This window comes from Orycteropus afer, unplaced genomic scaffold, assembly GCF_000298275.1.
Source record: "Orycteropus afer afer isolate SDZICR_OR568_19922 unplaced genomic scaffold, OryAfe1.0 scaffold00061, whole genome shotgun sequence".
NCBI lineage: Eukaryota > Metazoa > Chordata > Mammalia > Tubulidentata > Orycteropodidae > Orycteropus > Orycteropus afer.
The window spans coordinates 2294986-2318144 of record NW_006921648.1 but is presented as its reverse complement, the minus strand read 5'-3'; the positions used below and the strand labels follow the sequence as shown (position 1 = coordinate 2318144).

Sequence of the window (23159 nt, the reverse complement as noted above, 5' to 3'; positions counted from 1 at the left end):
ACACTTGCCTGCTAACCAGACGGCTGGCGGTTCAAACCCACCAGCCACTCCTCGGAAACCCAAGGAGGGGTCGCTATGAGTCGGGGCCGACTCGACGGCACATAACAACAACAACAACAATATATATAGATAGATATAAAATTAACTTCACCCCAGGCAGTCGGCCTAATAACCTGTTTAGAGCTTCTGCTCTACCTCCTGGTATGTGCATAGTGCTTGGGGTCTTCAAAGCTTGCAAGCGGCCATCTGAGGCGCAACAACTGGTCCCTGGTCTAAACTAAAACCCCACAATCAACTGTAGATTCATCTGAGGCAAGAGAGGAGTGAGAGTCTGGGACAGGAGGAGGACCTGGAATGTGTGGCCGATGCCTCTGTGAACACCTGCCTGCACTGCTTTGTCACGAGAGCTGGGGAGTGCCTGGCCACCGCTACTGAGCGCTTTGACCAAAGACTCCACAGACGAATCTTGATGAAAAAGGGGGCCAATGCAGAACTGAACTTCAAACTCTCATCAACTCTAGACTTTCTGGAGCCACAGGGGCTTAATGAACCCCTAAAACCACCGCCCTGAGATAATCTTTAAACCTTAAACCAAAAATATCCCCTGAAGTCTTCTTAAAACCGAACAAGTTTAGCTGAACTAGTAAAAAAGGTCTGCTTTTGAGCATTCTGCTTTTTTAAGATCTATGTCTCTGGGATCAAGTGACAACAGCCACATAACAGATTAGACAGGGGCCTTAGGAGCCATAGGAGACTAAGGTTCATGAGTGAGGTACAACTCAGAAAAGGAGGGGAGAATGGTTGCACAACTCAAACAATGTCACCAGTGTCAATAAATTGAACACACGGGGGGAGTATGTATACAGACATACACATACACATATGTATATATGTAACTTCAAAAATCCGTTGACTTTATAACTGAAATAAATAAATATGACTCTGTGATTTTTCAATGAAAAAGAAACCGAGACAATTCCACCCACCTGTCACTTGCCACCTGCTGACAGGAGCTGCTCCTAGAGCTGTTCGGCCTCGTGCAGGCCTGGATCACACCAGTCGGTACTGGCCTCATGCCACTCCCCCACAGAGGGAAACTCCAGAGACCTGCCTCCTCTCCCTGACAGTGGGCTCAAGTGTTCTCATCATTTAGACTAGAAAGCACTCCTTGAGAACAATGTTGGCGGTTTGGCTCCAGACCATTGTGACAAAACAAAACAGTGCATGAAGTGAGTCACTTCCACTTTCTGGTTCCCAGTGCATCCAAGTTATGTTCCCACCATACCACAGTCTACGGCACGGGCAGTCGCATGCTGAAACCCACCACTGTCAAGTCGGATCCGACTCACAGCTAACCCTCCTTGGGTTTCTGAGGTGGTATCACTACGGAAGTAGATTGCCCAACCTTCCTTCCGAGGAGTGGCTGGTGGGTTTGAACCGCCAGCCTTCTGGTGAGCAGTGAGATGCCTTGGGCAGTGCACCACCAGAGCTGCAATCGCATGATGAGAAAGTGTGAGCTATTGCAAGAATGACCAAAATGAGACACGCAGACACACATGGGGTGCCAGCTGCTGGAAAAACAGCTCTGACAGACTCACTCCACGCAGGGTGCTCCACGCAGGGCTGCCACAAGACTTCAGTTTGTCAAAAGACAGCATCTGCAAAGTGTAATAAAATGAAGCGCGAGAGAAGGAGGTCTGCCTGTGGCTCGGGTGGGGCCTCCTTTGGCCTGATTTTCAAGGCAAGTTGGTTGCCATCTGACCTTCTTTTAGTTTAGTACTGGAGCGTGCAGAGAAAAGAGGACAGTAAAATAAGACGAAGGCTAGAGTTATGAGCTGAGGTGCAGCGATGGTTCTAACGTCACTGTCGTGCAGGGAGCCAGCCAGGTACTCCTCAGCCCTCCCTACAACCAGCCCCGGCCCCTGGTCTGGGCCACGGACTCTGAGGGAGACGCTGGTCACAGGCTCAGCTGGCACTCAGCTCTCATTTCTCCAGTTTCTGCCTGTGGGTGTGAGTTGCTACGGACACATGCACTCCTGGGTTTCAGAGGCAAATTAAGCACAAAATAAACAAACCAACAAACCATCTGTGGGGTTGACTGGAGTCTCGTTTAAGCTTCACGGGACACAGTGTGGGAGGTGACGGCAGGAGGCGGCACTGCCTCATAGGGGTGAGTCCAGCTGGCTTAGTGAGCAGCTGCCTTCTAGCCCCCCCCAGGCCCCGTCTGCCTACAATCTGAGGGCCTTATTCCGGCTGGGTCCCCTGGGTCCCTTGGAAAGACGGTCAGAAGTCATTGTCACTGTCATCCAGGGGCTCGGGCTTCCACACCCTCCGGCTGGGCTTCACAGGCGAAAGCGCGAGGCTCTCGTCGTCCAGGTCGTCCTCGTCCTCGTCCTCCTCCATGTCCATCTCACTGTCTCCTGAGTCCTCCTGCAGGAGAGAGCAACACGGGCAACTGTGGGCCCCACCTTGGTGCCAGCATCTTGTTAGCCCAGACCCCGCCTCACCTTTTTACCAGCAACTTGAGGGGTGAAAGTAGCAGAAGTAGTGCACCCCAGTATCAAGGAAGCATTTGGTGGGGAGTGGGGATCAGGCTGTCAGGGCTGAAGAACGGGGCCAAGTCTACGTATTGCCAGCCAGAGTACACAGTACCTGACCGGACCTCCAAAGGCCAACGTGCCACCTGGGTCCGGCTCCAGCACACACGTCCTGCAAGCCCCGCAGCACCTGCCGCGTGCTCACTGGCTTTGCTCCCAGGACCCGAGACGACCCGAGACTCACACTGCAGAGTACGGAAGGAGGGGCTTAGAGAGGGAGGAAGGGAGGCTGACTTTGGTCTTTTTTTTTTTTGCCAGATTGGGGGTGGAAAGGAACCCAGGAAACAGGTGTGAAGAGCAAAGGAAACCCCCTCTCTCATCACCGCAACAGACTACACTCCTCTGTTTGCCAGAGACTTCTGGTTTTCAATTGGCCAGTCCCATGTCAACTAGACGGCTGGGCACGCTAACCAGCTCCTTCCCCCCAGCACACATACGTGCTATCATTGCCTCCTTCCTACACTCGCACACACGCACAGGGACACACGCACAGGGGCACATGTGTGTGCACACACAGCCTACGCCCGCCTTCCCTTCCGGCTCCTCTGCAGTTCCGTCCCCTTTACAGCAGCCTCCTTGCGCCTACCGCCACCACCTGTCCCCTCCCCTCCCCTAGTAAACACACTCTAACCAAGCTCTCCCCCCACCAGACTGCTCTTGTCTGGCCACTTCTCAACATGGCTGCCACCTCAGCCTACGCCCCCAGCGTTTCAGCCCTGGGAGCTGTGACTGCTCCCTGGCTGGTCTCTTCATGCACGACAGCACCTAGCACCAGGCCCACCACCTCCAGTGCCTTCCCACTGCACCCAGAGAAAGCCAGCATCCATGTCACATCCTACAAAGCCCTGCACGGCCATGCCCCACGCTGCTTACTATCCTCCCAAGCTCACACACCCGTCAGGTCAGCAGCGCTGGTGCTCTGGTGACAAATGACGAGCCACACCAAGGACCAGCACGTCACACAGAAGAAGGCCCGATAAGGCACAGCTGACCACCCCTATGGAGTGAGTTGTGGGACCTGTGGGCTCAGGACCATGGTCGCAGGGGACAGCAAGCCCAATTGGCATGACATACTACACAGAAACGTTGTTCTATGTCCTACTTTGGTGAGTAGTGATTCGAGATTTAAAAGCTTGCAAGCGACCATCTACATGCAGTGACTGGTCTCTCCCTGTCCAGAGCTCAGAAGAATGAAGAAAACCAAAGATGCCTGGAAACAATTAGTCCAAGGCACTGGTACAGCATGCGATCCTCAGCCTGTATGACCATGAGACCAGAACTAGGTGGTACCCAGCCACCACTGTCAACCACTTGGAAAGAGATTGGTGCAGGAGATCCTGGATAGAGTGGGAGAACAATGTGGAACAAAATACAAAATCATTTTAAAAAAAAGACCAGGTTTACTGGTCTCAAAGAGCCTGGTGAGACCCCCGAGACTATGGCCCCTAGATGCCCTTCAGGTCTGGAATTGAACTCCTTCTGTGGCTTCCAGCCAAACAACAGCAGACATATAGGGTGAACATTTACATCAGATAGATACACTCCTTAGAACAATCAATCATGAGAGAACCGAAGGGCAGTGTTTGCACAGAGAGACAGCTGGGGGGCGGGAGTACCTGGGAAAGAAGGACACAGGGAAGAGGTAACTATGGGAGGGAGTGGGAAGAGAGCTGTTACACCGTGGAACTGCAGTCAATGTCATGAGACAAATGTGTATGAACTGCCGTATGGAAAATGAATTTGCTCTCTAAACTTTCACCCAAATCACAAAATTAAAAAAAAACAAACAAACAGAGTACTCTGGGCACACTTAGTACAAGAACATGAGACCATGACCCCATTCCGGCATGGCCCCCAGAGCCCTGTTACAGGTACATTCAGCCTTCAGCCTCTGTTTCCTGACAGAACTGACCCTCTTGGGCTGAGCAGCACTGCCCAGGACCACCACAGACAACACAGACCAGAGCGACCGGCCGGGCAGTACCAATAACCCGGCCCTCATCCTCCTCCTGCAGTTCCGTTTCCTCCTCGGTACCTGCGCGGTCCTGCTTGGGGTGCTGGCACCTGAACTGCATTCTTGTGCCCAGGCGCTATGAAGCCAGGTCTTGGGAGAGCATCCTTCCACGCTCCTTACCCAGATGGAGTTCAAGGGCAGGCCATGCCCTGCGGCGGTACTCTCCGTCTCAGGCTACAGTCCAGGGCTGGCCACGGCCACCCCAGCCTCCTTTCTTGGCCCCACGCCCCACCTCTGCTCCCAAGCACAGGACTCTGAGGTCACCTCCCTGTTCGTGGTGGGGGGCTCCGTTCCGAGTGCCCTCTGGCCCAGGAGAGGGAAAGCATCACTCCTGGGCTGACTCATAGGCCCAGTCCCAAACCAGTTTAGACACGGACAAATGGATGAGGACAGAAAGAAACCAGCCTGCTTCCTGGAGCTGAAATCGTGCACTTACCTAAGTGAGCTGGCGTGGCTTCCATCTTTGGGAAGTAAGACCAGAAAGCAGAGTAAGAAGGCAGAGAGTAGACAAGCTCGTGGCCGGGGACAGAAAAGACACGAGCCACCAGCCAGCAATGAACACAGTCCAGCTCCTTGGAGGCCAGGCCCAGCCACCACCTAAGCGCCAGGCTGGCCTGAGAAGCACCAGCTTACACCAGGCTGGCCAGGCTGCAGCCTGACTGCACAGCCTCTCAGGTAGTCTGGTCCAAGCAGGCAGCCGAGACGGGGCAGGACAACAGAACCCTGGGAGGGGGTGGCTGGGACTCACGTCATCATCGGACTCTCCGCCCTGCATTGTGCCCACGATGCGCTTGCTGGGTCTCCCTGGGGACGAGCAAAGCATGAAGAGCCGTGAGACCCCATCTGACCCGGAGGGGCCCTGGTGCTTTAGCCACTGTGGTTAAAGTACTTAGCTGCCGACCCAAGGTTGGTGGTTTGAACCCCAGCAGCTCTGTGAGGGGGAGGCCTGGCGGATCTGCTCTGTACAGATGAGAGCCTAGGGCAGTTCTGCTCTGTGACATGAGGCCACCAGGAGCTGCAAGTCAACTCAGTGGCACCCGACTATAACAAGAGCCTCTGTTTTACCCACTGAGCTGTTAAGAATCAAAGAGAATACCACAGAGCTAGCTGGCGCCCAGCAACCACTACTGACCACTCCAATCAGGGCCACATGAGATGGGCCCTGAGAGAACAGAGAAAAATGTGGAACAGAACCTCAATTCCAAAAAAACAAAAACAAAAACAGACCTACTGGACTGGCTGACCTGCAGGACCACGAGACCAATCCACAAGGACTTTAAAACAAAGAGAAGGATGCAAAGGGGCCAGGAAACTAGATTAACAGAAACAGAACAACTAGATGGCAATAACAAGAATATTCACGCATTGTGAAGAATGTTACCCATGTCACTGAATAACCTGTGTAGAAATTGTTGAATGGGAACCTAAATTGCTGTGTAAACCTTTCCTGAAAACACATTAAAAAAAAAAAAGCAAAGGAAGAAACAGGAAACCAGAGCTACATGTTATCCCATGAGGAGAAATAACTGTAACACATGGAGATGAGGGAGTCCCGTGTGAGCATCTTACAATACAAGTTACTGGAAATAAGGAGAGGGAGAGGGAGGGAGGTGGTAGACCCCATAAATGTATTAGGTACACTGCGCCTCCAAAAGTAAGAGGTGGTAGGTAAGTAAGACATACTTTGAAAGGCAAACAGGACAATTTCATGGGATCTTTGAAAATAAACATTTATATAGCCTTTGACCTAAGAATTCCACTTCCCATGGTGCAACCTAAAGAAATCCCTGCTGGCCTGCAGAAAGGAGAGGAACAGAGGTAGCCATGGCCCAGTAGCAGGGGAAAGTCTAAACGGACAATGGGTCCAGCCAGGCCACGTGATGCCATGCGGCCAGCGGAGATACTTCACTGACATGGAAAGAGCGCCAGCTGATTTAGTTACAGAAGAAGAAAGTCAAGGTGCGAAAGCAGACATACAATCTGACCCCACTTATGTTTATTCTGAGATGGTCTGTGTCTGTGCATGCACACGCGTGCGCGCTGAGCACACAGCCCCAGGCCAGGGTTGTGACCCCCTAGAGTGGGAAGTGGAGTCAGGGCGGTGCTCACATCTGTTCCACAGAGGCTGCTGCCCGAGGCTTTGGCAACGAGACAGCAGCCATAAGAACAGCTTTCTAAAGGCAGTGGTGCCCACTCACGTCCTGTGTGAATGCTCTGGCCATGAGGGCTAGGATCACCCTGGGGCATCTGGGACCCAAAAAGGGCAGAATCAGCCCTGTGGCCAGGGAGTGTGTTCCCAAGGCCTCCGCAAGAAAGGCCAGCCACAAATAGGAATCGACTAGGACCAGACTGAGCAGCTGAAAAACAAATGCTGATAAAGGACGGGGTAGGGCAAACACTGGAGCAGGGCCACATCAAGGGCCACTAGCAGTCGCCTGCAGACCTTGGCACCAAGCAGCCCTGGCCCATCCTAGCCATGGTGCTTCGGGGGGAGGGTGGCCTGGATGGGATAGGGGAAGGGAGGCGAGGCCCACAGATACCTTGCATGAGCACCTCCATGGCCGTGCGTGGCTTGGACAGCCGTCTCTCCTCCAACTCGCTGTCGGACTCGTCATCCTCCGGGATCTCGACATCTGAGTCGTCATTACCTGGCGAGGACACAAGGAGACAAGAGTGGCTTTCCTCCTAAAGTTCTGAGTGGTCCCTTCCACCCAGTGAGGCCTGTTGGCAGCCCACATAGTCTTTCTGGTGATGGGTCCAATTTTAGGAGACCCTTGATGTGCTTGTCATGACTTGGTGAAGCATTCATGCAGATGGTGACACCCTGGTTTGCTTCAAAACAATTTTCCAGAGCAAGAAATAAACTGGCCAGGAGTGCCAGTCAGAAACACTATTCCACATGACAAACACACACACTGAAGAGCCAGCTGTCGCAGAGCTGGAAACTGTCAGTTGTGGGGACAAAACCTCTTTGTGCAATGATGGTTGTTACAGGAAGTCAAGCCCTAGATGCTCACAAAGATGAGAAGGAGGAATCGCACTAAAGGGCAGTGAGACGCACAAGGAAGGCCTGATGGGGCTGGCCCGAGGAAGATGGCGGGGCAGTGGCTGGTGACGGGACCCGTGGTCACGATGAGCTTGACTGTAAAAATCCCATTCTAAACACAAGGCCTTTCTCAAGGAAACCTTGATGTGCGTTTCTTAAACACTCCTGGAGCCATGCGTCTGCAGGTCAGACATTCACAAACCTACAGAAGGAGTTTCCACAGTCAGCTTCCACCATCTGGACCCAGCTTCTCAGCAGCCTGGGAGCGAGGTGGCTTCTGGCAGGTGGGACTGGAGGAGTGTGCAGGGGCCATTCTGATTATGGGCTCAGAAGTCGGTTGGGGAGGATAGTAACTGTCATGACCACCCCTGCTGTAAGAGAGGGAAATGGAAGGGTGGCTGAGGGGATGTTTCCTGACGTTTGCTGGCCGTGGAGGGAAGAACCAGGCTCTGGGCACACGAGGAACAAACCTGGGAGCCGTGCAAAGTGCCAACAACAGCCTCCTTCAAGGGCTTTAATGCAATTAACATGAAAACTTCCATGTTCTGGGAGCCCTTGGGTGATGCAGATGGGGAAGCACTCGATGACTAGCTGAGAGGCTGGTGGCTCAAACTCACCCAGAAGCACCTCATAAACCTTCCTGGAAATCCGCTGCTGAAAGGCCACAGAAACCCTGTGGGACAGTTCTACTCTACCACGTGGGGTCACGTGAGGTGGGATCAACTCTATGGCAACTAACAATCACCTTACGAAGGGTTTTACCAAGACCACAACTCAGCGTCAGTATAAATCAACTACCTACCTTCAAAGGAAACCACAATTCAGCTTAATCCCTTGTTTACTCAATATGGGGAAACAATGACATGAAGTCCTTATCCCAAGCAATGTTACCCAAGCAACTTCATGCATTTCTAGGTGAAGTTCATGCCTGTTTCTCAGGCTCAGTAAGATTCTGACAACTCACAGCACCACAGACCAAGCAGCGAAACTGCAGCTGACGTTCCACGGCCTGAAATCACCGCACTGTCCCAGATAGGAGAGCCCCGGCCCCGCCAACGGGGTGGCAGCACATGGCACAGAGCGTCAGCTCTGCAGCAGGGGCAGGACAGCTGGATGTCCACGTGCAGAAGGACGCGGTCGCGCCCCTACCCTACCTCTCACCATATACAACCAGGAACTCAGCTCAGAGACCGACATGTAAGGGCTCAGATGCCTGGCAGAACGCACTGGGGCCAGTCTCCACGAACTTGGACTTGACAGTGGTTCCTGAGATGTGGCACTAAAAGGCCAAACAACAAAGAAAAAAAGAGAGATAAACTGGACTCTGTCAAGATGACAAACTGCAGCAAGCACAGCAAACAAGTGCAGACGCCCCACTGAGCGGGGAGCGAACATTTCAAGTCACTCAGCTGATGAGGTTTACAACCCAAATACACACAGAACTTCTAGAACTCAGCAATAAAGACAAACTGCTTGCTTTAGAAATGAGCAGAGGACCTGACGTTTCTCCAAAGATGGACAAACTGCTAAAAAGCTGTGAGGAGATGCTCAGTGCTCAGCCAGCAGAGAAGTGCAGGTCAAATCCACAAGCCGCCACCGCTTGGGAGGTGGCTCCTCCCCTCCACTCAGCACCGTGCACATACTCGAACCCTGTATAGTATTTTAAGTCTTCTAACAGCCACATTAAAGAAGGCAGAAGGGCACAGGCGAACTGCCTGTGATTCTCTATTTCATCTAACCCAACAGCACGCACACACATTCCCACACATCCCGGTCACCGCTGCCTGCCGTTGATTCTGACTCATGGTGACCCCACGTCATCGATTCTGACTCATGATGGCACTCACAGGGCATCAGGACGGACCCCTGGGCCCCGACGGCACTCTCCGTCTCGAATCATCTCTCTGCCATCCCCCACAGCAGCTCGCACCTACTTCTTCAAGGGCCTCACTCCAAACCCCCACTGCCACATGATGGCCTCACCTCCTTCCCAGTGAAGATGGGATCCACCAGTGCAGACACTGCACCCACGTGCACGCCTCCCAGCTCACGCACGTGCCGCGTTCACACAGCCCCTCGCCCTCAGCCCCTCTGGCCTCCAGCCCTTCCTCGGGCTCTCCTGGGGACTACCCCTTCCTTCCCTGCTCCACTGGTTCTGAGACCGTTTCACACAGTGCCCCCGACGAGGCCCACCCCAGTCCCCCTGCTCTACTTTCTTCCCTGGAGCCCGTTCCTCCATCCAGCTTACGATGGCGTTTACGTGTTGATCGCCATCTGGTGGCGCAGTGCCTAAGGCATAGGACTGCTAACCACAAGGCTGGCTGCTAACCACCAGCCACTCCTCAGAAGGAAGGGTGGGCAATCTACTTCTGTAGTGATACTGCCTCAGAAACCCAAGGAGGGGTCGCTATGAGTCGGGATGACTCAATGGCAGTGAGTGGTTTGTTTTTTTTTTTGCCTCCTGTGACTAGAATCTGAGCCCCACTGGGGCAGGTGCCTGTTCCTTGTCCCCTGATGCAGCCACATCACCCAGGACAGATAGGCAGCAGTGCTCTGTTGAACGGAATCCCTGTCTGCAGAGTGGACTGAACGAGACCCTCTCGGCCGGCGTTTGCACATCTCCCATTCCTGCCCTTGCTGCGTGTCTATGTGCTATTAGGCTTCTCTCCTCCAGAGGAGTCTTTCACAGACAGAGAAAAACGCAATCTTTCTTTAGAAATATCCTCCCAATGCTCTGGGTGCCAAAGAGTAAAGACAGGCCATCAGAACTTGAGGACCAACAGCCTGAAAATGGGGCCAGCAATGAGCATTTTCTTAACTTCTCTGCCCTCCCGAACTGAGTAAGAGCGACCCTGCGTGAAGCTGGTTTAAACCTGAGCTTCCCAAGGTTCCTCCCAGTTCAGTCATGGCTGACGATGTGGCACCAGAATGGACCTGAATCCATAAAGCGTGGGTGTATCTAAACGACAGCCAGACGGGAAGCCTGACTACAGACACACTCTCCCTCTTACAGAACAAGGCCAGCACACCCGCTGCACAGCAAATCTCGTGTCCAGCAGAGCTGGGAACAACGGTGCCCAGCTCAAAGATGGCGGCCAACTGCGCGCTGTGAACGTGCGTGGTGCTCCACAGTCCTGGCAATGGTCCAGTCTCCTGCACCAAGCTCCTGCAAGGACGCGCGGTGCCTCTTCCAAGTATCCTATTCCAGGGCTTCGGCCTGTAATTTTCCCGTTCCAGTTATCATCCTGGTACACCCACATCTCACAAATTCGGGTCTGTTCCAATTTCACTGTGCTGGCCATGACTGAACAGTTTGAGGCCCTGGTTTAAACTGGAAATTACATTTCTGCAAAAATGCAATGATACACGCTCAAGAGAATCTCTGTCCTTCCAGAGACCCCAGAGCTACGAGCACAGGAGCAGCGTTCAGAAGAAAAAGCACGCTCAGCACAAAAGGTCTCGACACGCTGCCTGCGCCGAGCAGACACCCGCCAGGGCTCTCGCCTGTGCCGGGCCTCTCGAGGGGGGCTGAGCTCCACACAGGCTCATCACATAGGCCTGTGTGGGCTCTCCTGGCTGACCCGGAACTATGAAGGTGAGGACGCTGTGGCTAGAGAGGCCCTTCAAGTTTCTGAACTTGCCCTGGGGACTTTCCCAGCAGTCCTTCTTCTCCCTTGGAGTACTGAGGACAGGGTCCCAGGGCAAGCACAGAGGCGAGAGATTCAACGGGAGCACAGAGGGATGCAGCCTGATGCCCTGGGTGGCCTGTCCTGAGCATGAGAGAGAGAAAAACCCTTCACTGTGAAAGAGAGCAGCAAGTAAGGGAACGGGCTCTCGGAAGGAAAGCCCTCAGTCCCGGCGACACCGCCCCACGGTGACCTGGATGAGGTATGGGGATAAAGAGTGCTGAGGGATCATCGGTCCTGGGGAGTATCATTCCTGTACCCCCTTTCTCAAGGTTGAGAGCCTTGCTGAAGCAGCTTGAATCATGGAGGGCACGTGATGGTTGGGGGTGTGAGGGGAACAACTCCACGGCATCCCACACCTGCTTTCCATCAACCTGCATGAGGTAAGAAACGCTACAAACCTCTAGTGACCAAATTTCCTTTTCAGTTACACATAATTCAAACAAGATGTATCAGTCACACAGGGGACACAGTGTTTAGTTAGCATGGGAACCAGATGTGCTCTAAATGCCCATTTAAACCACTCTCTTGGGTGAATTACAATGGTACCCAGGGACAAGCTCTAAGAAAACTGTCTTCTGAGAACATTAAGAACATTAAGAATATGGCACACACACACACACTCATGTGTGTATGTATATACATGTGTGTACGTATATACATGTATGGTGCAGCGTGTAAGGCATCTGACTGCTAACCAGAAGGTTGGCGGTTCAAACCCACCAGCCACCCTGTGGAAGGAAGACAGGGCAATTTACTTCCATAAAGACTGCCTCACAGACCCAACAGGGGCTGTTATGAGTCAGAATCGACTCCATGGCAGTGGGTTTTTGGTTTGTACATATGAAATAAATATTGTTTAAAATAATATTAAAAACACACGCATGTATGTACACATGTGTGTGGAGCCCTGGTTGAGTGCTCACTGCCAACCTAAAGATGGCTGTCTGAACTCACCAGTCGCTCCGTGGGACAAAGGTACAGCAGTCAGCTTCTGGAAGGATCACAGCCTTGGGAGCCCTATGGGGCAGCTCTACTCCAGCTACAGGGAGCTCTGGTAGCCTAGTGCTTAAGGCACTTGACTGCGAGCCAGAAGGCTGGAGGTTCAAACCCACCAGCCACTCCTGGGAAGGAAGACCAGGCAATCTACTTCCGTAGTGACACTGCCTCGGAACCCAAGGAGGGGTTGCTGTGAGTCGGAATCGACTTGACGGCAGTGTTACAGGGTTGTGATGAGTCAGACTGGACTGAATGGCAGTGGGTTCATGGGTATACACCCACATACATGAACACAGATACACACACACAGACACACGACTCCGTGTGCGTGTATCTCAATTTCCCGAGGCTGACGGTGCCGTCTGGGAACAAAGCTCCTGCGTCTCAGTGAACCTACTTCCACTCTTGAGCAGCCGTTTCTCCTCTTCCTTCAGCTTGCTCTGCATCAGACGCAGGGTGTTCTCAGCCTCCTGTGGAGCAGGAAACACAAGGCTCAGAAGAGCTGGTCCTTCTGGGGCAGTTTTATTCTTGTTTTCTGCCATTTGTGAAGCTGCTGCAAAGTGTGGCCGTAGAGAAAGAAAAGATCTAAACTGGAGACAAGGGAAGAGGACAAGCATCTTCTGGGCAACCACCTTGGTCCTGACACCTGACACCTTTCTCTGTCTTCATCCCACAGCCCCACAGAAAGGGAGGCTCCCAGCAGTGGGCCCAGCTGTCCTCCAAGCCCGTGGAGCCTTCAATGCCCCTGGAGAAAACGGGGCATCACAGCTGAGGCCTGTCACGCATGCCGGCCTGGCTGGCAGCACGGACGGGGCCATCTAGCACGGGGCAGGTACAGGCCACTCCCTCTTCAAAGCACACAGCACGGATTTCATCACTGCTCAGCCTGCTCTGCCTCCGTAATTCCGGCCTTGACGGGAAGAAGAAATGAACAGGTGTCTCAATTCCCAGCACAGAAAAACCTTTAAAGATAATGTTCTCGTTAGGTTCCAGAGGCAGCCCTGATTATGCCCCAAAGAGAGAAGGGGAGGAAACCAGCTTTTAAACACTTTTGTTCTAAACATTAAGAAAGCGCTGTGTTTCATGTGTGGGGTACTTTGAGCGCAGAGGGCAGGAGTGTGCCCAGGAGAGGACAAGGCTGAGTATGTGCTGAAGGAAGGGGAAGCCTCCGGTCACGCGGGCCAACTCCTCGCCACCCCAAGGCACACAGGTGTACATTCTCTGCACCCAGGGAATGCCCCACAAAGTGATGACACAGTCAACGAGGATTTTCATGGGCTCTCTGCCTTTCTGCCCTGGGTTCCCAAGGCTCCAGATCCCCTCAATTCCAGCCTTTTCTCAGTATCTTCAAAGCACACCCTCTGTATGCCTGGCCTTCCCAGGTCCTGGCCTCCTTCCCAGCCTGCCTCTCTGCTACACAGCAGTGGTGCCAATGGGCTACTCACCAGGGTAGACATGTCCCTACTAATATGCCAGAAACGTCAGCCCTCACGGCCAACAGAATAACTCCACCTGAACCCCGTGCTCAGGTCTGTAGACTGCTGGATACCTTTATACCAAGAGGTGCCCCAGGCAGTGTGAGAAAGGGAACCTGGCGACCCATTCCAGCAGGGACAGGGATGCTAAATGACCATCCAGGTTAAACTGAAATACCCGAGGCAAAAGGTCATTCAAAGGGTGACAGCAACCTGGCTGCCTCTGCCCTCAATCCCACCTGTATCAGCTCCTGCCTGCACCTGGCACACTCTTTCTTGAGTGGCCCTGCCCACTGGGATGAAGGGATCTGCAGACAGCTGGTTCTGCGTCCTACATACCTCCTACTATAAACCAGTCAAGGACCAGTCTGCTTCACAGAGCAGTCTCTGGTGAGCCAGTTCAGGTGACTCAATTAACCAAGGCTTGACAATCTTTGAGTGACCCAACCAAGCACATTTTCAGATCTGTACTCAAGTTGGCAGTTCAAACCCAGCAGCTGCTTCATGGAAGGAAGATGGGGCGATCTACTTCTGTAGAGATTTACCACCTTAGGAACCCAATGGGGGTCACTGAGTCAGAATCAACTCGACGTTACTGAGTTTGGTTTTGGTTTTTTGCATTCAAGATTGGCTCCATGATTTGTAGGGTTTGGTGAAAAATAAAATGTAGGTCTCTTCGTTAAAGAATGATTATGCAATGAGCCACAATCACATTGAGGCACAGCTGAGAAGGTTGAAGGGAGTGAGACCAGGGTAACACCTAGAGCGGAAATCATGAGGATGGTGACACAAAGCGGAGAAGGTAACCAATGTCCCTAAACATGACATGCAGAGACTGTTGAATGGGAACTGTGGTGCTCTGTACTCTTTCACCAAAAATACAAAAAGTGTTTTTTATAAAAAATGACTAAATATTTTATTATAATTAGAATAATAAAAAAGTGACTACGTCTCCCAAGACAGCAGCTGTAAGGCATTAAACCAGGCACAGTCCTCTGCACACAGCGCAGGTCACATGTCCATGACCTCACTTCTCAGGTCACGTGTCCATGAAGCCAGCTGTCTGCAGTCCCAGATGACTACACCCTGATGGTAACACAGCAACAGAGATCTGGAATCCCTGGGAGTCCAGGCCACACACTGCCCACAAAACAACAGAATCACACACACCATCCTCAGACGGACCAGGGAGAACACGTCCACAGACTTCTCTTCACAAGGGTGTTTACAAACTGACCTGTCAACAGGCATAAACCGCCACACCACAGGACGGTCCGCCGGACGAAGGGACCTGTACTTACCTCAAAGCGCTCCTGCTCCAGCCGCTGGTGGTCCTCGAGTTGCTGCTCCAGGTGAGCCAGGTTGCGGAACTTCTCCAGGTACACGTCATACTGCTTCTGCAGCTCCTCCTCAATCTTCTCGTACTCGTCCATAAAGGCTGGCCTGCGGACCAGACGCAGCCAGTGACACTCTGACCCGCACGCGACATGCGCCCCTGCATTCAGAGCCCACCAAGGTCTTCTCGTACTCGTCCGTAAAGGCTGGCCTGCAGACCAGACGCAGCCAATGACACGCTCACCTGCAGGCGGAGCGCGACGTGGTGCTTCTGCGTTCAGAGCCTACCGAGGTTTTCTTGGGAACCCTCTTGTTGGACAAGTCCCTCACTCTTATAACTGCTTAAAGCTACCTTCCCTCTCTCAAAATGCAAGTGTATCTTTTTTCAATCATAAAATAAGAAGTGCTCTTTGATTATGCAGAATCTGCAAAATACCACATAATGTGGATGAACTTGGAGGACATAATGCTGAGTGAAGTAAGTCAATCACAGAAGGACAAATATTGCATTAGTTCACTATCGTAAAAAAATCAAGGAAAGGTTTATATATTACATGTATGGTGCAGCGTGTAAGGCATCTGACTGCTAACCAGAAGGCTGGCGGTTCAAACCCACCAGCCACTCCTCAGAAGGAAGGTTGGGCAATCTACTTCCGTAGTGATACTGCCTTGGAAACCCAAGGAAGGGTCGCTATGAGTCAGGTCCGACTCAACAGCACATAACAACAACATACATACATACATACTAAAGATTCTTGGGAGCTCTGGTAGCGTAGTACCTAAGGCACTTGACTGTTAACCAGAAGGCTGGCGGTTCAAACCCACCAGCCCCTCCTCGGAAGGAAGGTTGGGCAATCTACTTCCGTAGTGATACCACCTCGGAAACCCAAGGAGGGATCACTAAGAGTCAGGTCTGACTCGACGGCACATAACAAAAACAAAGATTCTTAGTGGTTACCAGGGGTAGGTGGGAAGGGGAAAGGGAAAGCTTGTGTTTGCGGGGCACTGAGTTTATGCTAATGGTGATGGAATATTTTGAAAAAGGACAGCAATAATGGTAGCACAACATGGAAAATGTCATCAGCGTCTCTGAGCTGTAAATGGGGAAGTGTTTATGCTGGCTAATGTTTTGTTGTGTGTTTTCACCACAATAAAAGTGATAATAATAAAAGATGTGCTCTTTGAAAAAATTTGAAATAATTATAAAAGTGTGAAGAATGAAGCAAAACAACCTACTCAGATGAAAGTACCCACTACCTGGCATCCAGCCTGCCCGGAGTCCAGCCCACCCGGCATCCAGCCCACCTGGCGTCCAGCCCACCTGGCGTCTAGCCCACCCAGTGTCCAACCTTCCGGACTTTTCTGTGCACAGGTACATAGTGGAGCGCATCTTCTTCAAACATTAAATACCACCATAAATGAGGTTTTGTCATCTTGTTTTTCATTCAATACACCATGGACATCAAGAAACATCTAAAGAAGAATCCTGTCCCACACACCTCTCCATGTCAATCGCTGACACAGGGCCATCTTTGTTGGGTAGTGTCCTACTGTCTGGACACAGTACCATCTTTGCTGGGTAAAGTGTTCTATTGTCTGGATGTGCCAAAATGTAACCTGTTCCCTAAACCGGGAAACAGTGGTGCCTACAAATTATATGCAAGTTTTGTTCTTGAGGGAGCCCTGCTGGTGTAGCACCTAAGGCATCTGACTGCTAACCAGAAGGTTGGTGGTTTAAACCCACCAGCCACTCTTCAGAAGGTAGACTGGGCAACCTACTTCTGTAGAGATACCGCCTCAGAAACCCAAGGAGGGGTCGCTATGAGTTGGGACCAAGGCCACTGAGGGTTTTTTTTTATTATTATTATTTGAGTTTGTTCTTGGACATTTTATTGTAATTTGGTGAAAATTTACAGAACACATAAATTTCCCATTCAGCAATTTATACACATTTTGTTGCGAGACACTGGTTACAATCCCTTCAGCGTAACAGGCCTCTTCCCACTTCCTCCCAGGCTCCCTGTTCCCATTCGTCCTTTCCTGCCCCTTACTGCCATCTGAGCTTTGTTTTCGGGCAAAGGCTGTAGAAACCTGTTTGAACTGGTTTTCTGAACTTTGTTACTTCTCTTACTATTAATCCCAAAGACAGAGTTTGGTTCTTTTAAAAATAGAAATAGATGAACTGAAAAAAAAAAAAAATCTTTAGACTTAAGCAAAACAGAAAAGTTTTACCATGAAAGAGATTCGGGGTTTCACAAAGGCAATCTTGAAGGCTATTGCTGTTAGGTGCCGTCAAGTCGTCTCTGACTCACAGCGACCTCATGATCTCATGTACAGCAGAACAAAACACTGCCCGGTCCTGCACCAGCCCCACGATCCCTGCTGTACCTGAGCCCATCTTTGCAGCCACTGTGTCCATCTTGTTGAGGGCCTTCCCCTTTTTTGTTGTCCTTCCACTTTGCCACGCATGACATCCTTCTCCAGGGAATGGTCCCTTCTGACAACATGACCAAAGTAGGTGAGAGGAAGTCTGGCCATTCTCACTTCCAAGGAGCATTCTGGCTGCACTTCTTCCAGGACAGATTTGTTAGTTCTTTTAGCAGTCCATGGTACTTTCAACATTCTTCACCAGCACAACCCAAAAGCATCGACTCTTCTTCGGTCTTCCTTTTTCATTCTTCAGCTCTCACATATATATGAGGCGACTGAAAAAACCATGGCTTGTGTCAAGTGCACTGTAGTCTTCAAAGAAATAGCTTTGCTTTCAGCAACTGAAAGAGGTCCTTTGCAGCAGATCTGCCCAATGCTATACGACGTCTGATATCTTGACTGCTGCTTCCATTGGTGCTGATTGTAATATGAAGTCTTTGACAACTTCAATCTGTTCTCCATTTATTATGATGCTGTTTATTGGTCTCATTGTGAGAATTTTTGTTTTCTTTATATTGAAGTGTAATCCATACTTCAGACTGTAGTCTTCAATCTTCATCAGTAAGGGCTTCAAGTCATCCTCACTTTCAGCAAGCAAAGTTGTGTCATCAGCATAACGCAGGTTGTTAATAAGTCTTCCTCCAATCCTGATGACACGTACTTCTTCATACAGTCCAGCTTCTTGGATTATTTGTTCACCATACAGTTTGAATAAGCATGGTGAAAGGATACAACCCTGACACACCCCTTTCCTGATTTTAAACCATACAGTGTCCCCTTGTTCTGTTCAAACAACAGCCTCCTGGTCTGTGTACAAGTTCCTCATGAGCACAATCAAGTGTTCTGGAATTCCCATTCTTCTCAATGTTATCCATAATTTTTTATGATCCACACAATCAAATGCTTTTGCACAGTCAATAAAACACAAGTAAACATCTTTCTAGTATTCCTTGCTTTGAGCCAAGATCCATCTGACATGAGCAATATCCCTCGTTCCACATCTTCTTCTGAATCCAGCTTTCATTTCTGGAAGTTCTCTGTCAGTAAACTGCTGCAACCGTTTTTGAATTATCTTCAGTAAGATTTTACTTATGTGTGATATTAATGATATTGTTCGATAATTTCCACATTCTGTGGGATCACCCTTCTAAAGGACACCAGACAAGTACACACTCCTCTGACCGACCAACCATACAAGACCGAAGGGGTCGCACTGCCCCAGGAGGAAGCTCAGAGGCAGGAAGGGGCAGGAAAGGACAAAGGGAAACAGGAACCACAGGGAGGAAGCGGGAAGAAGCTGTTACATTGTGGGGACTCCAATCGGTGTCACGAATCAAAATGTGTATGAACTCTTGAATGGAAAACCCATTTGCTTTCCCCCAAACCACAATGAAAAACATAAAAAATAAAAAAGAATTATGCTACCTCCCAGACACATGGAGAGCAGTGAAGAGAAGGCATCTACAGTGGGCTGGTCAGGACGGGCAAACCACGTGCCCCCCCAACAGAGAGTGCCTAACACAACAGTTTCCACTGCTCGGAGGGGCAGGATCGCAGCCATCCTATCCTCTCGGCCTTTGCTTTGACTTTCAAAGACATTCTCTGCTCACTCAGCACCAGGGTGACTGTACCCACCTGGGTGTTCTCGGTACGTGGGTGTCTGTACTCACCTGACACTCTGCAGGGTCTGAAGTCGCTTTTGATTTCTTTCAAGTTCCAGTTTTCTCTTTTCAATTTTGGCTTCTAAATTCGCCTCATCCGAGGCCACGTTATTGAGCAGGTCTTTGGTCCTCTGTACCTGGGCCTGACATTTTGTGGAATAAATGAAACAAGATGCCAATAAAACCACCATTCAGATTCTTGAAGGGAGGAATGACTCAGCTCCTCAGACATTGGGACACGACACTAAACAAAACAAAAGCAAAGCAACAAGCAAACACCCCACCCTCAGCCCCACCCCCAAGCACTCAGTCATTTGACCAGCTACTTCCTGGGCCCATGGCAGTGACCTAGGAAACAGGAAAGATCATCAGTATCCTGATGGCGGATGATGCCCAGGGAAGGGAAGGGTGACAGAGAGAGAGGGCCTGAGCAGTGTCGAGAGGCTGTTCCCATGTGGACAGGGGAGGCTCACTAGAGCTGGAACCTGTGTTCTCTCGACGGACCCGGCTTTCTTTGAGCACTTCCTTGCTTTGAGGTGTAAGATGTACCAGGTCATCGCATCCTTTTCCCAGCCCACCTCTAGAACCAGCCATTGTCCCAAACAGTCTGGCACTTTGAGGGGAGAGTGGCATTCAGAAGCCAGGGTGTGGGTGCCAGGTGTGTTGGCTGCTGTTGGGATGCTCAAAGCTAGGAAACATATGTGGGTATATGTGTGCATGTGCATGTGCATGTGTGTTTATACACACACACCCCGACATTCCCTATACATACACCCATGTATGGGGATACTTACCCCAATAGCTATCTATGTACCTGTTGAAAACCATACATTCAACCAACATCTCCCAATGCAGGATTCATTCTCATCTCCCCTTTATCTCTAACCCCCTCCTGCAACAGGGAGAAAGTGGGTTCCACCACCCTTCATATATTTACGTAGCTGACCGACTCCCCTGAATGGCACAGCGCCCACCCCTGCCACCATGCCTGTCTCCTCCTGCTGAGGCTCCGAGTCCAGTGCTGCACTGCCCAGGATACTGCCGTCCAATGCCAACGGTCCTGGAGTGAGCCATCACTGTGGGAATCCTGTACAGCTCACAGCCTCTTCTAGCTCCATGGCCACTCCTAACTTACATAAGCCTCCCCAATCACTGTGGATCCCTGAGCAGCGACCCCGTGCCCGAGAGCAGGTTTATGGGCACTGTCGAAAGTCACATGCACCCTGTGCAGCTGGCACTGCTCCTCCTCCCCATCTTACAGTGAGGGAAGTGAGGCACTGCGGGGCCCAAGAACTGGCCAAACACCACACAGTGTGACTCGAACCCAGGCTGCCTGAGGCTAGAATTCTCCTCACTGTTTGCCTTCTGACTGATGACAATGTGATGGGCCAGTAATAAGTGACATTGGCAGAGCAGAACAGGCTGAGCTCACGTCACTTATCACAGTGACACCCAGAACTCAGAAAGCCTGGAAGCCATTTCCATGCCCAGCACAAGGGATGGATTCGAAGATTATGAAGAATCCAAGAAGCATTAAGCACTAAAATTCTTGAAAAATTTTTAATATTATTCAATTGAAAGCATTTTTAATAGCATGAGAGATCGCTCATGCTAATAATGACAAAGAAAAATAATACTAGTATGTATTCTAGATATTCCAGAATTTTTCTCATTTCTACTTAGGCTTCTAATTAGAAATCTCACATTCAACTTTCCTAAAATTTTCATTTCTCCACTCACATCCCCCTTTGTCTGATGCAGGTGCAGCCAGGAAATAAATCCTCTGAGTCTCAAGCAGAAAAATAACAAATCGAAACAAAGTATCTTGGATCAAGGGCAACAGCACTTTGAAAGGTTAGACAGGAAACTTTGGGCTGACAATGAGTTTATGTCACTAAGGGAGGAACATCTCCCAGAAGTACGGTGAGAGTGGTTCTAAGTCCAAGAATGTCATCAGCGTCACTAAATTATACCTGCAGAAGCTGCTGGAATGGAGCATGTTTTGCTGTATATGTTTTCAATGACAAAAAAAAAATGAAATTTAGAAAAAAATAAACTCCAAGCAAAGCCACCTTACCAGGACATCTTTGATTGCGATCCGCATCACCTTTTCCGTCTCGTTTATTTCCAGAGGTCTGGCAATCGCTTCTGTCCTCAGTTCCTGTGAGAAATGTATTTCAGATATTTTCAGCAGAGGCGGGATCAAAACCAGCTCCCCGTGTGGTCTGTGGGCTGGCTCTCAAACGTCCCATCACCATGTGCATCCCTGATGGAAGAGCACATGCAGTGCCACCTCCTGCAAATGTCTCTGCACTCATGTCACCACCCTGCCCTCCCTCCAGAGCTCAAGGCCCTCCTTTTCAGCCAGAGGCCCCAGGTGCACTAACATCACATTCAAAACTCATCTTCTCACCGTCAGCTTTTCTCCCAAGTTTAATTCTTTGCCTGCATTCTGCTCAGGCGACCCCCAAACTAAATACAGATTAACTCGCCCTCTAAGCCACATCACTGCCGACCATGACAGCAAGAAGTCACCTTGGTCCTGCCCCTGGCATGGACCGTGAACCAATCAGGGGAGACTTCTGTGCCTAGCCTATTGGTCCATGCAGCTTTAACATGGACGTGACTATGAGGTCCTCAGCTCCCTTCATCAAAGTCCATCTCATGCTTCCCATGGCGGATGACAGGCCTCATCTCTCCCACTGGTGGGAAGCTCCTGGAAGGCCAGGATGCTGACTGAGACCCACGGCCTGGCCTTGCCTGCAGCTGGTGGTGGTCCTCAATAAACGTTGCTGAGTACATGAAGAATAAATACTGGATACGGGACTCTTGCTCAGAGCCTGACTGCATCAGGACTTGAGAAGGACTGTGTTCAGGGCCCCGTGGCTTCCTGGGAAGAGTTCAGCTACTGATCACTTCATTCTCTCATCACAGGGCACTGTCAAGGGCCCAAGTGCATTGCTGGGGATATCCCAGGATGATGCCACAGCTCCACTCACAGCTGGCAAGGGGGCAGCTCTTCCCTCTGGGTCTGTCAGGAATGAAGACAGGACCCCTGTGCATGAGTGCACGCTAAACAGAAGGCACAGAGAACCCAGCTTTGTCCCATCAGCTAAGTCAGACATCTGTGGCAGTTCTGTTTCTGCCAACCAAAGTTTAGCAGGTGGCAGCCACTAGACCAACACCTCAAGAACAAGGAGAGTGACCTGGTACCCAAGGCCCTCTTCCCCATGTCATCCACTTCCAGTTTGCTCCTAGGGCAGAAATGAAAAGCAAGAGGAAAAATGCCATTGTACTCCAGCAGCGATGGCAGGATGCAGGCAAGGCAGTGGGAGCCATGCAGTGGTCATGGACTTGCGCACCTGGATGGGCGTACCTGACACCTTAGCGTGTGTCTTTTCATTTGATTTTAAAAGGACTGGATGGGAGCGTGCATGCTTCCAGTAACAGAAATCTTTACATGAACTGAAACAATGCTTCATTTCCTCTTAAACTAGTGGCTCCCAGACCCTGCTGTGGACCAGAGGCCCCTGGATACCTCTGACAAACAGATGCTCGGCTCCCAGCCCAGACCTTCTGATTCACTGGTCTAAGCCACAACCCAGACGGCAGGATCGAACGTCCAGCAGCGTGTGGGAGGCCCTCCCTTAAACAGCCACTTACACAGAGTGGCTGGAGCAGACTCCTTGGCGGACATCAGCAGGAACAAGGATGGGAGATAAATTCCAACTGCAGCATTGATGTCAGCTGGCAGCAGTGACTGCCCAGAGCTGTGGTCGACGTGAGAATCGACGTGAGAATCACCTGGGGGACTTGAAGATGTCCACTGCCCGGGTCACAGTCCACCGGTGATGTCAGAAAGGCGTCCACTGCCCAGGTCACAGTCCACCGGTGATGTCAGAAAGGCGTCCACTGC

The 23159-nt window shown here is 50.9% G+C and overlaps 1 protein-coding gene across 1 annotated transcript in view; it reads right to left on the bottom strand.

Annotated features, from left to right (window-relative positions):
* Positions 1 to 2283: 2283 nt before the first annotated feature.
* CLUAP1 (clusterin associated protein 1) overlaps positions 2284 to 23159 on the bottom strand; it is a 29870-nt gene continuing 8994 nt past the window's right edge. Inside the window, exons 6-12 of the mRNA XM_007939573.1 lie at positions 21321 to 21404; positions 19253 to 19386; positions 15119 to 15260; positions 12740 to 12812; positions 7152 to 7259; positions 5360 to 5415; positions 2284 to 2430 (exon numbers count right to left, since the gene is read on the bottom strand). Of these exons, the coding sequence (XP_007937764.1) occupies positions 2284 to 2430; positions 5360 to 5415; positions 7152 to 7259; positions 12740 to 12812; positions 15119 to 15260; positions 19253 to 19386; positions 21321 to 21404 (744 nt within the window). The remainder of the gene's footprint in view (positions 2431 to 5359; positions 5416 to 7151; positions 7260 to 12739; positions 12813 to 15118; positions 15261 to 19252; positions 19387 to 21320; positions 21405 to 23159) is intronic.